The 14,383-nt window shown below is 34.2% G+C and overlaps 1 protein-coding gene across 1 annotated transcript; it reads right to left on the bottom strand.

Moving 5' to 3' along the window:
• Positions 1-67: 67 nt before the first annotated feature.
• LOC110105980 (beta-glucuronosyltransferase GlcAT14B) lies at positions 68-5,240 on the bottom strand. Its single transcript, XM_020835682.2, has 4 exons — positions 4,244-5,240; positions 4,082-4,157; positions 3,893-4,008; positions 68-705 (listed from the first exon to the last, which is right to left on the bottom strand). The coding sequence occupies exons 1-4, from the start codon at positions 4,827-4,829 to the stop codon at positions 206-208; spliced, it is 1,278 nt and encodes a 425-aa protein (XP_020691341.1). The 5' UTR covers positions 4,830-5,240; the 3' UTR covers positions 68-205.
• Between the last annotated feature and the right edge of the window lie 9,143 nt (positions 5,241-14,383).

Raw genomic sequence — 14,383 nt, 5'->3', positions numbered from 1 at the left:
CATACACTAACACTATATTGTTGATGAATAAGTGCATTTGTTTTAATAAGTAATATCTATGCAATGATTACTATAACACATTATTTAGGTCTCCATTTGAAAGTAAAAATATTAAAAAAATATTATTTAAAAGCCGGAGATCAATTTGATCATTCGCAAAGAGTCAAAAGATTATTTTGATCATTCTCTTTTTATAGGATTGCAGCTATTTACATTGATCCAACTTAAATGAATCAAAGAGTACTATCTTATCCATCAGCTGTGCTAGTCTTTGTGATCCAGGCCCAGGGTCAAGCCTCCCCTCGTCGCTGATATTCGAGCACTTCGGTGTACCTGCACACCATCCGCCAGGCACCACCGCATTCTTTGGCCGGCGAAGAAGCTCGGCGTCGATCTTGTCGAGCACTGGATCATTCTTCTTGAACTTTCTGGCAAAGGGAAAGTTGCTTTTGATCATTTTGGCAGTGTCGTTGAGGGTGAGAATGTGCGGGTGTTGCTTCGGTGGATTGTCCCACGTTATGTAGTGGAGATCATGGTTGACGGCAGTAGAATTGAATTCTTGAGAGTTGCAGATTACTGTCTGGAAGTAGCCTTCAGGCGAGGAGAGGAAATTGGTGTAGTACATGAGGAGAGTTCTTGGTAAATTGTCCCAGCCCCATATGCAGAACTCGATAAATTCCCGAGTTAGAACCATCCAAGCAGATCCTGTACAGAAGCTTCCTTGTTAGCCGTTAAAGATTTGATTTTGATGATTCATTCGAGTTCTTTCTGTCTGATCTCGAATTCAATATGGTTTTCCTTCATGTTAATATATTTCTGCACTTTTCATGCCTTATTCCAAGCCAAGCCAAATGTACGCAAGAGATTGTAAGTTCAAAACACTCGGATTTTAAAATAAATTTGGTAGGTCAAATTCTACCAAATTTATATAAGTAAACAAATCTGCTGTGGAAAGTCGGAAAACTGGCCTTAATCTATGGAGTATAGTAGTTTTGTCTGACTTAAGAGTCTCTTTGCGATAATTTTTTTCTTGCTTTGTTTTTCAAATAACAATCAAATTTGGTTAGGTTACTGCTTTCTTATTGTTTTTTTATAAATTTTTTTGATGAAAAATATTTTTTTTAAAACTAAATTATTTTACCAACAATAATTTCACAATCAACTTTGAGCCTGTTTGAGATGGCTGAAGCTTGTTGTAAAGTTCATTGTAAAATTACTATGTGAAAAATATATATTTTTTTAAATTGTTAAAAAAAACAACTTTTCAGCACTGAAATTTTTTAGAAGTGGTGAGAAAATTATAGCCAAACATAACAGTGGTTATAGTTTAAAAAAGCAAAGCAGTTAGAAAATTATTCCAAACTAACTCTTTATAAAGCACTACAACCGTCCCCAATAGGGGTGCAACCGAGTCAAGCCGGCTCGGGCTTGACGAGTCGAGTTTATTGAGCTCGATGGCTTAACGAGACCGAGTTCGAAAACCCCTCTGCTGGACTCATGAGGGAAAATGAAAATCTCGGCGCCTTCGGACTTCGAAAGCGAGGCTTGTGTCGATAGGAAGACGTGGACGTGGGGCTTGTGCCGACGGGAAGACGAGTACGACGCAGGCGCTGACGCGGGGCTAGTTAACAAGCTTGAAGTGTGGCTTGACGAGCTCATTTTCCCTTGCCGAGCTCGAGCTCAGTATTTGATAGTCGAGCTCGGTATTTGACAGTCGAGTTTGATATTTGATAGTTGAGCTTGGCTCGAACATACAATAACTCGAGCTCGACTCGACTCCTTTGCACCCCTAATCCCCGACATACCCTTAATGTGCACTTGTAATATTTTCTATTTTAATTTTATTTTGAGAGATTTACATATATTTTAGAAAAAAAATTTGATGTATGTATGTAATACATAAATTTTATATTTATTTGTCATGTTAGTGAATAAATTATATAAAATATGTGATTTATTAAAAAAAATTAAGTGTTACATAATTAAATATAAAAATTTAAATATTAGAAATATAAATATATAAAACTATAATTTATATTTTTGTAATTTTTACAAATGCGATTTATTTTGAATATCGTTTAGATGTCATGGCTGAGGTTAAGAGGAACGTTTGTCATAACTCGGAGAAAGTGAGATTTATATAATTTTTTTTTATGTATTTGTATATCTAATATTTAAAATTATTTATTTAGGTTTTGAATGTTTAAGTTATATTAAAAATATTATTAATATTAGTTTATTTAAACTAAGATATATATTTTTAATGTATATTTTAATATGATTTAAATACTAAGATATAATATATAATATTATGAAAATATGCAATGAATTGTTCCATTCTTTAATACTCTACTTATTATATTTATATTGATTGTAGCATTGCAATTAAGACATATTTTTTTTTAATAGTTGACACGTTAACAAAAATCAACTTGATCAGACATGAATTTTGAGGTATAATTGAATTAGAAACTTTCAAAACTAAATTTGAGATCATATGAACTTCAATCTTAGCAAACTTATAGTCAAATTGAACGTCTTAAAAAAAGAGCCCAAAGACATCAAAATTGATTCAATCTGAGTTCAAATGAATATGGATCATTTGATGAGACACTATGAATTTGTTCTAGATTTTCTTCATATTTACGCGTGATGAATACTACTCCCAAAAAATTATAAATAGGCCATTATTCTTCACATGGAGGGGGGAGGGGAGAAAAAAAGGGAGAGCTCTCTTGCATTTTTCGGTCATGACCACGACAACCACAACCAATTATTTTCCCAGACAACAACCATCATCAGTGAAGACCAGCATTAGAAATCACCACCATCTCTAGATTTCTAATAAGATTTAACCATATTGTTGGATATATCTATCATATTATAATCATCTGCTTTCTATAAAACTCATTAGGAAAATAAAGTCATGTTGTTGAAGTTTGGGAAAATAAACTCACGTAGACACTTATTTCTATAATATCTTTCAGAGAAAATCAGACGTTTGTTTAAACCCCCTCTCTTCTTCAATGGTGAAGAAATAAGGATTCTTATATCACTTACTACATAGTGGATTTTTCAACTACACCAGACTTCATGATTTTTTTCCTTTTCGGATTTTCCATGTAGAAAATGTTTGATCTTACTATTTTTATCTGTGCATGTTGAACTTTTGTATAATATTGAGACGTAAAATATATACTCTACCGACTCAAATTTTAATGAATATATTGGTGAATACAATCTTCTCATATCATAATATGATGTTGTAATGGATCTTTATCATGATTGACTTTGCATTTCTTATGAATTATATTTGAGACAGAAATATGAGAAATATGTGACTTGAACTAAGCTTGTTATATGAGCTTTATGAGTATGTTGCTTCTTAACCTGAAATTAAAGAGGCTAGTGGGACCCTCAAAGTTGGAACAACAACAACGAATAGTGCAAGCAAAAGTGCTAGAGCAAATGCAATGAATGTAATGATTTCACTACTTATGTGACAATGAAAACTAGTAAAATGCCCATAATATTAAATTTGAACAAATATTCAAATGATGATGATATAAACGAGCACTAATCCTAAGGTCAAATATTTGATGTCATTATACGCTTTCAAAAATTATTGTAAACATATTATTTATAATAAGTATAGTCGGTCGATTTAACAAGTGCTCGATATAACTTAACTCTTCTACGCCAATGAACTTAATTTTTATTGATTTTTTAATATTTATTTCTATAGGTATGGTGAGACAATGTTTTTATTGTTTTCACTTAATCTAATAAAAATAAAATCATCATTTTTCTAAAACACAATTTTAATCTACAACAAATATAAATACAAAAAAAAAAAGATAATTAATTAATCTAAATTAAGTAAATGAATTACCTGTGAACAGCTTAAACGCGTTAGGCAATTCTCTTTTCGGCGAAACCCAGAAAACATCAGACTTGCTCTTCTTGTAAAGCCCAGGATCAATGATCAATGGCTTCGCCCTCTGCTCCCTGAAACCAAATCACAAACAATTCTTCTTACCCCAATTTTCCCAAAAAATTCAATCTTTATCAGTTAACTTACTCCTTCCATCCCAATACACTCGTATGCTCCAAAAAGTTGAGATTTTTCGGTAATTTCGAGAAAGTGAACAGCAGATCTGAAAATAAGAAGAGAAAGCTCACTGATCGGTTCAAAAAGATTAAAACTTTAATCTTTGAGAAGAGCACGAAGAACAAAACTTACCATCCTGCGTTACAAGAGGGTAATCCGAAGCACTGAGATTGATGAACCAATCCCAGTCTTTGCTTTTCTTGAGAAGAATTGCGCAAGCGTGAAGAGTATTGGCCACCATTGTTGCGCCTCTGTAAGTCACCATGTTCGCTTTGCTGATGACGTGCACGTTTCCGACCATGGAGAATAGAGACTGGTTCGCGACGCGAGCGGCGAGGTTCTTCCGCTCGGCCACCGGCGATTTGAGGTCGAGGTGTAGGACGTAGATGTTGCGAGGATGGTAGAGGGCGTAGAGAGTTCTCCATAGGCAGTCAAGATCCCCTTTTGAGCCGGAAATGAGGTAGGCGAGGCGGGGGATGATGACGGCAGGTGGTGGAGGCGGTTGAAGAGGCGGTGACGGTGCCGGCGAAGGAGTGGATGTGTCGATGTCTGGAGAGAAGAGGGCGGCGTTGAGAGTGGAGAGAGAGGCTAGCATGCCCATGTTGAGAGAGGTGAGGAGCAGAAAGGCGAAGACGAGGGAGCTCACAAAGATGGGAAGAACCCATCTTTTTCCGACTGGTAAAGGGGGAAGGGATATTCTTCCCTTTAGAAAATCCATCTTCGCCTGTTTTTGGCTCTCTAAACTTTTTCTTTCAGAACAGTCTCATCTTTTTGGCAAAAAAAAGGAAGATATTTTGAGAATTGGGTATTGGAAGAAATCGTAGAATGGTTAGTGTTTGGCTATTTAAAGAGTAGAAATCGGGGTAAGGAAATAGCTAGTTTGTGGACGAAGGATCGGAGTGTGTAACAGAGGACAATTCTCTTGCCTTGTTATTGCTTTGTTCTTTGGGGATTAAAAATGAATAGAACATCCGATGTATTGGCGGAGAAGAACTGGTAATTTTAGACGAATTTTGATGGAGAAAGGAAGATGATTGTATAGAAGAATTTGGTAAATCGAAACTGGAGAGTCGAAGCTGAGAGAGAGAGAGAGAGAGAGAGAGAGAGAGAAGAGAAGACAACTGCGACTTGAGAATTAGGAAATATTTAGGTTTACTTAGTGGGGTTGGGCTTTGGTATTTTGGTCAGTTGACTAGTTTTATTTTCTAATGGAGCCCAAATATTTCGGAAAATGGTTGGTTTGCAGATTGCTAGGAAGGGGAAGAAGGGGAAGGGAAAAGGAAAGAGCGTCCTAACCGTCCGGAGGTGAATCCGGATGCACCACATCACCTGGACCTCATCCGGATGCACCGGGGTCTAGGTGACGTGGCGCAGACGAATCCGGACGTAATAATTTTCAAAGAGCATGAATCAGAGTCTAACTTTAAAGTATGGTCCACTGGTAGAGATTTTTATAATTGATGAAAATTTCTAATTACAAAAGTTGTGATATGCTCCTCTTTTTTTTGGAATGGGGTATCTACCCACTGGCACTTCAAAGAGAGCGTTTGGCGGCGTAACTAATCCCTCGCCGGAATCTAGCGAGGTCACCCATTGACATCGGGCCAACACTTGTTTTGTCCCATTGAAGAGGCGAACTGGCGAAGCCATAGCAGAGGGGATTCGAACCCGATATGGGGGGTTTCCAACCGTGCTCGCCCACCAACCACACTAAGCCTCGGTGAATTCTATATGCTTATTAGATGCCCGTCAAGCATTTTGAAAGCTGAGAATTCCAAAGAAATACGATTAACACAAATGTACAGAGTTTCTGCAAAGTGACAATATGAACAATGTTTCCAAAGAGCATCAAGAGTCGGGCGTGTTCAGGGCTGCAGCTGAATCAATGTTTCCAACAAATAACACATGCCTCTATTTGATTAATTAATTGAATAAATTTAAATATTTTATAAATACTCAATTGATAAATAAATAATCTTAAATGGGTTGACGCCCGATTTATTTATAATTATGAACAATATTATTTAAAGCGCCCATTAAAATTAATCAATTAAGAGTCAATTATCTGATAATTTAAGACATGATTATAAATTTAATCTAAAAAGAATATGCAGGTAAATAGGATCTCTATCTAATCTAAAAATCCCAAAAAGCGAGAGTAGGCTAGGATAATATGCATTATTTCTTTCAATTATAAAATATTTTATAGGCTGCAAAGAGCGAGTTCTGAGGTATATTTGGTTTGTGAGTATGGAGAAATTATTTTGTGCGGATATCGAACGGTTCGGAGACCTATCAAAATGCGTCACATCATCTGGTATCTAGTACCGGTGCCGAGCAAAAAGTGACGTGACGTATTTTGATTAGCCTCCAGACGATGTCAGGTATCCGCACAAAATAATTTATCGACGGTCTGACATTATTTCCACTCAAACTCCTCGAGAGTTCAAAAGGATATTGTTACGCCGACCCATCCTGGGCCGGCTGGACCGGTCCACCCTGGACCGGTCTTGGCTTACAGCCGGCGGAAGAAAGCAGCCAGGGAGGGGGCGGAAACATCAAGGGGGGCCCACTTGATGTAAATTCAATTTTGGGAGGGAATATTTGAATGAGAAGGGTAATTAGGTAAATTGCAATCCTCCTTTCATGTTTAATTAGGAGGAATAGGGGGAAGAGAGGGTTATCTTGAATTTGAATCATTTTTGAGATCTAGGGTTTGTGTTCTTGGGCTCTAGGCTACGGCTAGAGATTTGGAGAGTTTTTCCTTCCTCTCGAATTGAAGGAAAGTTGTATCTTGCAAGTGCTTTTCATTTCTCATTAAATAAAAGTGTTTGCTTCGTTTCTCTTACGTTTTCTCCTTCGTTTTCTCTCCGAATCCACTGTTTTTTGGCTGTTTTCTTGTGTGGACAGCAGATTTCATCCTAGATCTACTTGGTTCTTGATGTGAAACACTTGGAAAGATATTTGGTCTGACCCCTTGTAGAGTCATGTGTTCACTTCACAACATTGCCTTCTACGCCATAATTAGCCATATTCACTACTTGCATTCTTTGGACAATCTTCCAAATAATAATAATAAAAAGATCCAAATAATTTGGCCAAATAGGTCGAAGAACATAGATTCACCCAAAGAGGCAATGGAAGGGCCTCAAGCCCTTGGAGTGGGATATTGGCTGAGAAGCATCGTGTGCCAATTTCAATATTGGCTGTAGAATATAAGAGGAAGTGAGTGACTAAGACTTCGTTTGGGACGGTTTTTTATTGCTTATTGAAGCAGGTTTTTAATACAAAAATTATTATTTTTTTTGTACTAAAAAGCTGCTTCAAGAAGCAGTAAGAAAGCCGTCTTAAACTAAGCCTTTTAGTACAAATTTTTTAATTTTTATACTAAAAAACTGCTTTAAGAAACAATAAGAAAGCCGTCCCAAACGAAGTATTAGACTTCATTCGGGACGACTTTCTTATTATTTTTAAAGTAACTCTTTCGTACACACGTTAATTTTCTGTACTAGAAAGTTGCTTTAAGAAGCAGTAAGAAAGTCGTCCCAAACAAAAGACAATTTTTTAATATAAAGATTTCTAATTCAAAAATTTTTTACTAGAAAGCTGTGTTAGAAAGCAACAGGAAAGCTGTCCCAACTGAGGAGTTATTTTGAAACAACTTTCTTATTGTTTTGTATTTCATATCGCAATCATATTTTCTTTTTAACAACTATTTTTTTGCTCTTTTTAATAAATTTTGGGTCTAAAAATGTACTTTCTACAAGAACTTTAAAAAAGTTATTTTCTTTATAACAACTTTACACCTATCTTTATAAAGAGTTTCAGTACAAACAAACTCTAAGTCTTCATTTGGGATAGCGTTCTTGCTGCTTTCTATAAGAACTTTCTAGTATTAAAATTCTGTAAAATTATAAATTTTTGGGATCTTAAAACAAAAGCTTACTTCATGACTCTTAAAAGAAGTTCATATATAGCAATTTTTCAGAAAGTTTTTTTCTTTTTAGGACGTTTAGGCCAATTAAGGCCAATTTATACGCATATCATATAATCAAAATTCGAATCCAAGACCTCTTAATTTTTAGCTAAAGTTCCGAACCACCAGATCAGTTAATACGAGCTGACTACCATTCAAAAAGTGATCATGCTATAAAATTTCTCTTAGATAATAAATCTTAGATGCTAGATTTATTGAATTCAAACCATTTAAAAGTTATAAATTTCTTCATTTTTTTTTAATGATATAAAATCTCTCTTAGAAAATAAATTTTAGATGCTAGATTTATTGAGACTCAAATCTTTTAAAACTTATATATTTCTTCATTCTCTTTTTTTTTGTTTTTTTAATGATAACAATACTTTCTCAAAAAATTAATCACTTCACAAAAAATGCAAATTACCAACGGAATTTCTAACGGAAATTTTACGTTGGAATTTCAAGCGGATTCTTCGAAGGATTTTTGACAGATTTCAAGCGGATTTCTGACGGACTTCATATGAAAAATTAACTAATTTATTAAATGAACTAATTAACTTATTTAAGTTGAATAATTTAAATTAACTAATTAAATCAGTTAAATAAACTAATTTAAATGAACGAATTAAGTAATTTAAATAAACTAATTAATAGACAAGGATGCGAGCGCGACGAGTAGCATACTGTTTTGCAAAGCCCTACATAGGGTCCTGGTAATGGGTACCCCATGCTTTAATCTAACGGGATTCGCCCACCCATGCCCACCCATAGAGACTTTCGAGATGTCGTACCCACTACCCACCCACTTTCCATATTTTTTTGAACTCAGTCTTCCACTTACTAATGGCCTTAAGGCTTGTTTCCCTTTCCTCTGATTAGAAACTTTCGAGCCGCATATCATAATTTATCGTAGTTACAACGTGGTTAAGTGTTGCACACCACGTAGTGAGGATTGCAGTAATATAACATATACGGTGATTAGCAATATAAATTGATTTATCCCTCGATGTTGAGTACCCATTCATACCCACCCAGAAGGCCATGAGCGTACGCGTACCCATACCCACCAACACCCAATGGGTATAGGTGGGTACATGGGTGGGTGTGGGTATGAGTACCCAATGTTGGGCTCTGCTGTTTTGTCGGTCGGGATAGCAGACTGCATATAACTGGGTGGGGGCAAGATGGGCCTGTAGACTGCAGGTGACTTGACGAGTCAAGTTGTGTTGTAGTGCAGGTCAAAGTAGCGAGGGTGAGTGGGCAGGGGTGGCGTGTTCTGGAGTTACACGATTAATTATATTGAACGGACGTCGAATGTCGTCCAGAGACCAATCAAAATGCGTCATGCCATCCCTTGCTCGGTATCGCGGCTCGGTACCGCTCAGTACTGCTGACTTATCGCATTCTCTGCACAAAATATTTTCTCAAACACACAGGCGAGTCACAGCGGGTGCGGAAAAAAATCTAATTAAAAAGATATTTTTTCTGGAAATTACCTAGAATTAAAATTTCAGGCACTGAAAATAATTTTTCGTCTGAAATTCATCGAAAATACTGCATACCGATGGTCCGTTTTTTTCTATAATTATAGTGAATGATGAAACTAATTTTTTTATAATGGGGGTACAAATTAAATTTTGTAAACATTCCTTCAATTTTTTTTTTCATTCGTGCTTCAGATCGATAACTGTAGTTAATTGTTCTTTTTTAATTTATTAGTTAAAAATAATAAAATATAAGATGATTAAAAACATATAGTTTATAACACCTTTTCTTCATATTCCAAAAAAATCAAATACTTAATTATCAATACATAAAATATTCTTTTTCAATATAAATAATTAAAATATCATTCATCTACTAATTTTTTATTCAATCTCATAGTCAATTTTTTATGATAATTATAAAAAACTCTTTCTATTTATATCATATTTATCTTAAAATAATTTCTTAAAATTTTAATTTATTATAATAAAATTTAGATTATGATATCCTTATACAATTTTTTTAATATAAAAATTAGAACTATAAAGAGATGAATAAAATAATATAGATAATTAGCTATGCTTATTTTCTAACAAAAAATAAATAATAATACAAATAAAAAAATAAGAAACTGCCCATGCAAAAAACTCTTGACATTTATCTCCTATAATATTTAACTCATCTCATTGCCTAAATATTCCAGCCTATAATAATATTAATTAAGCATATAAATTGGATTAACGGTTCTAAAACTTTTTTTTTGGGCGGCTTTCTTAATGCTTTCTAAAACAATTTTTTAGTAAGAAAAAATTAAATTTTTATTAGAAAGCTACTAAAAAAACTACTATAAAAACATTAAAAAAAAGTCGCCCCAAATGAAGGCTTCGTCTGGGACGGCTTTCTTACTACTTCCTAAAGCAATTTTATAGTATAAAAATTTAATTTTTTTAACTAAAAAATTGTTTTAAGAAGCAGTAAGAAAGCCGTCCCAAATAAAGCCGAAGCCTAAATATCTTTCTGCTTTCATCACTCGGATAAAGTTAGAAGGACTACTTATATAGTTATATATGCTAATACACATCTGAACGTTAATTGCAATAGGCTTCCATCTGTTGATCATACAAAGCTCCAAAATAATATGAAATGTCAATGGCGCATAAGTTGGTTCGCCAATTTTGTATTAAATTTATGGCTGACTTGTGCATGCAAGCTGACATATGAATTGATAATATGATGAACTGATCTTCATCTTTCATGAATTTCTGATTTATAATTCTTATTTAATGTTATATTAAACGCCATATGGCAAATTTAGTTGCAACAAAAATTAAAGACAAAAAAATATATATATATAAAGACGACTCAAATGGCTCTAATAAGACTAAAAAAGTTTGATGTGCTTCATCAAAGGATATTTGGATCCATTCTATGTGTGTTTTTCTCTCTCCCTCTCTAAATATATATGTCCTAAGATAATTTGCATTAGATTAGACTTAAACGCCCTTGAGTTCGGCCGAATTATACCAATTTTGGCGCAAACTCAAGGGTGTTCAAGCCTAAAGTGATTTAAGTTTCGTATGTGACGGCTTTCTCACTGTTTCTTAAACCAGTTTTCTAATACACGAATTAATCCTAAATTTTTGTACTAAAAAAGCTGCTTTAAGAAGAACTAAAAAGGCCGTCCCAAACGAATCCTTTTTTTTGGAGGTATTTGTAATTGTATATATAACAACTCTTTTGTATTTTTAGTAATCTATCAGATTGATAGATTGGTTTCCTAAAAATATGTTTGTACTAATTTTTTTTTTTAAACAACGAAAAAGTAGTGGCCAAATGGATTTGTGACGAGGGACTGAAAGTAAAGATGAGAAAGCTACCCCTTATCTGATTTGAATTCATATATATTGGTTGAAATTAATTAACTCTTGTATTGAATTGATTTTATTTGAATTGGCTCCGCACGCATAAGTCAAATTTTGAGTCGGCATGACTTTGGATTGAGCTAGCTCAAAATTAGTTGTTTTTTTTTATATTAAAAAAAAATTTATGTATATAATGCGGATTTAATATTGATGTATTTGTATATATATTGAGTCAACTTGATTTGATCCAAATTTGACTTAAATTAGATGGAAGATTGAACTAAGCAAAAATTTTGACTTATCGTTCATTGGTTTAAACTTCATGCAATTTTCGCTAGATTTTCGTTCTTCAAGCGAGCGAAAATCTCAAATCCTAATGAGCATTATGTTATATGATTGATCCATCTTATAAAATATGAAGTGATGATTTAAAATGTTATTTTTAGTGATTGAAAACAAAAATAACCTTAGGCTTACCTCCTATGATGAACTAGCTATTCTTATTACTAAATATTTGATGGGTTCAATATTCTTTGTGAAAACAATCAATAACCTATTACAGATATGAATCAAGAATATGATAATAGGAAGAACGAAAATATTAGGCTTCAAATATTATTTTAAAGATTTAGAATTTCATTAGACCTAATGATTATCTTGGACACAAAAATATTCGCCCTAGCTGCCCCTCTCCCTTGCTGGAGCTTCTTTGTTTTCTCAGGGAAGTTTCTACTTCTTTTTCTTTCTGCTTTTTTGCCCTCCCGTGGATGTGCACTCTCCCTGCTTGGTTTTTCTCCTCCGACTCCGACTTTGTTGAATGGCAGTTAATCGGGTTAGTTCGAGCGATCCTAGTTTTCTTTGTGGTAAAAATGGTTCTAGGTCGTTTATTGAAGCCTTGGTTGTGCCTCTCCAGTGGCCTTCTTGCCTCTTAAATTTCGACCTATCGTGGTATATTGTTACTGTGGATTTCCAAGGAGAAAATTTTGGCTCTTGTTGCATCTTTTGAATTTTCGTTGGTTGACAAATTTCTCAATAACAGGCCAGCTTTTGAATTGATTAGGAAGTTTTTATTTAATCTTAAGCTTGCTAGTGAATTCTCTGTGACTCTCTTGGATGTGACGCATGTTCTTGTTAAACTAGCGAATAATTTGGATTACTGTACGATTTCTATGCATTGTTCTTATTTTGTCAATAATTACTTTATGAATTTGGTTAATTTGTCTCCTTACTTTTATATAATGATTGAATCTCTTATTATACCTATTTGGGTCTTCTTTCCTAATTTGCATCCCCACCTATTTTCTCCTCTCATTTTACATGACTTGGGTTCATTATTTGGTCACCCTTTGTAAACTGACAATGTCACTTCTGTTGGCTCTCACCTTCGGTTGCAGGGGTTTTAATTGAGCCAGATATCACTAAATGTTATCCCAATTTTTTTTGGATTAGTTTGAATAGCTTGGGGTATGTTCAATCTGTTGTGATGGAGGACTTCCCTTCTTTTTGCGATCATTATAAAGTTTTGGATCATGATAAAAAAGAATTTTGTATCATGAATCCTCAATTAGGTATGTCAAAACCAGTTCCCACTGCAATTAATGATAGTATTTGCAAGGAAACCTTACATGTTGCCCATTTGTCATTGTTTCCGCTGACCTCATTTATGGTAACATTTCAGATATTGGATGTGACAAGGCTGTTGCTACCAATAAGGATTTAGTGGCTCATGGTGACAAGTCTAATGTGAATTCTATTGTTGTTGGGAAAAAGTGTTGATAATCTTGACATTATGACCGCAAATAATATGTTAACAAATGTTGGTAGTGTGACTGATTTATAAAATGCTAATAATTATGTGGTTGATGAAGGTATTACCAATACTATGGAAGTTTTACCTCATTCTCTTACTTCAAATTACTTAAGTAATTATCTGGCTTCCTCTCCTATTTTGAGTTTGGATGTGGTCGCTGGTGCTTGTTGTCTAATCATGGGTCTCCTTACATTGTCCCCTTTGTTGATGCTACTGATGGTATAGATGTTTCCAATTCTAAATATTTTTTTAATATGAACTCTATTGTGAATCATCTTGATCACTCTGACTGGTTATCCCCTACAATTCGTCGATTATTAAAGATTTTGACGAAGCTAATGAGGATGTTAGTAATGGTTATCATAAGGATTATAATAAGAATGTAGAGCAAATTAGCAATAATGATTTTGCTGAAGTTGTTGGCAAGAAAAATAGAAAGAAATAAAATAAAAGTGTGGTGCAAGATTTTTAGCTTGTTGAAGGAAAACCTAAGAGATCTAAAACTCCTCCTAAATTATGTTGCTAATGGTGGCTTGTTTTCTGCGTTTGACTCGTTGTGTTTGCTTTGCTCTCATGAAGTGTTGGTTGAGGCTTGAGAGGTTTGCTGCTTGTTGTCTTTCGGGTTGGCTATTTGGGCTTGATCTTTTGACTGGTTGTTGTTGATGACGCTCTCCAGTCCATGGGCTTTTGCTTCTGCTTCGTTGCTTTCCTGGATCGTCGTGGTAGTTTCCTTAACTTTTTTTTAGTTGTCCCTCTCTTGGGTGGCTTTCTTGGTGAATTAGACTTCTTTTGTTGCATCTATTTCCTTTTAATGGTTTCTTATAATAAATTGAATTAATGACTCATAGAATTTGCTTTAAAATGTTGTATTTTTTAAGGGTTGTTGATTTTTTAATAACTAATAATATGTGAATTTTATCAAAAAAATAATAATAATAATAAAACATTTAAGTCAAATCGAACTCAACAAGATTCATATTAGAACCATTACGGAATCAAGAGAGATGTTTTGTGTGACAACATTTAAACCAAAAGTACAGATTAGATCATTGTTACACTTGATTAGCTATCTCTTATTTATAGGTGAATCTTAAAGTCAATGATACGTGGTAGGCTGTTAAAAAAAGTCAATGATACGT

This window comes from Dendrobium catenatum, unplaced genomic scaffold (genome assembly GCF_001605985.2).
Source record: "Dendrobium catenatum unplaced genomic scaffold, ASM160598v2 fragScaff_scaffold_9, whole genome shotgun sequence".
Lineage (NCBI taxonomy): Eukaryota > Viridiplantae > Streptophyta > Magnoliopsida > Asparagales > Orchidaceae > Dendrobium > Dendrobium catenatum.
Note: the sequence above shows the minus strand (reverse complement) of the source record. Positions and strands in the feature narration are given on the sequence as shown.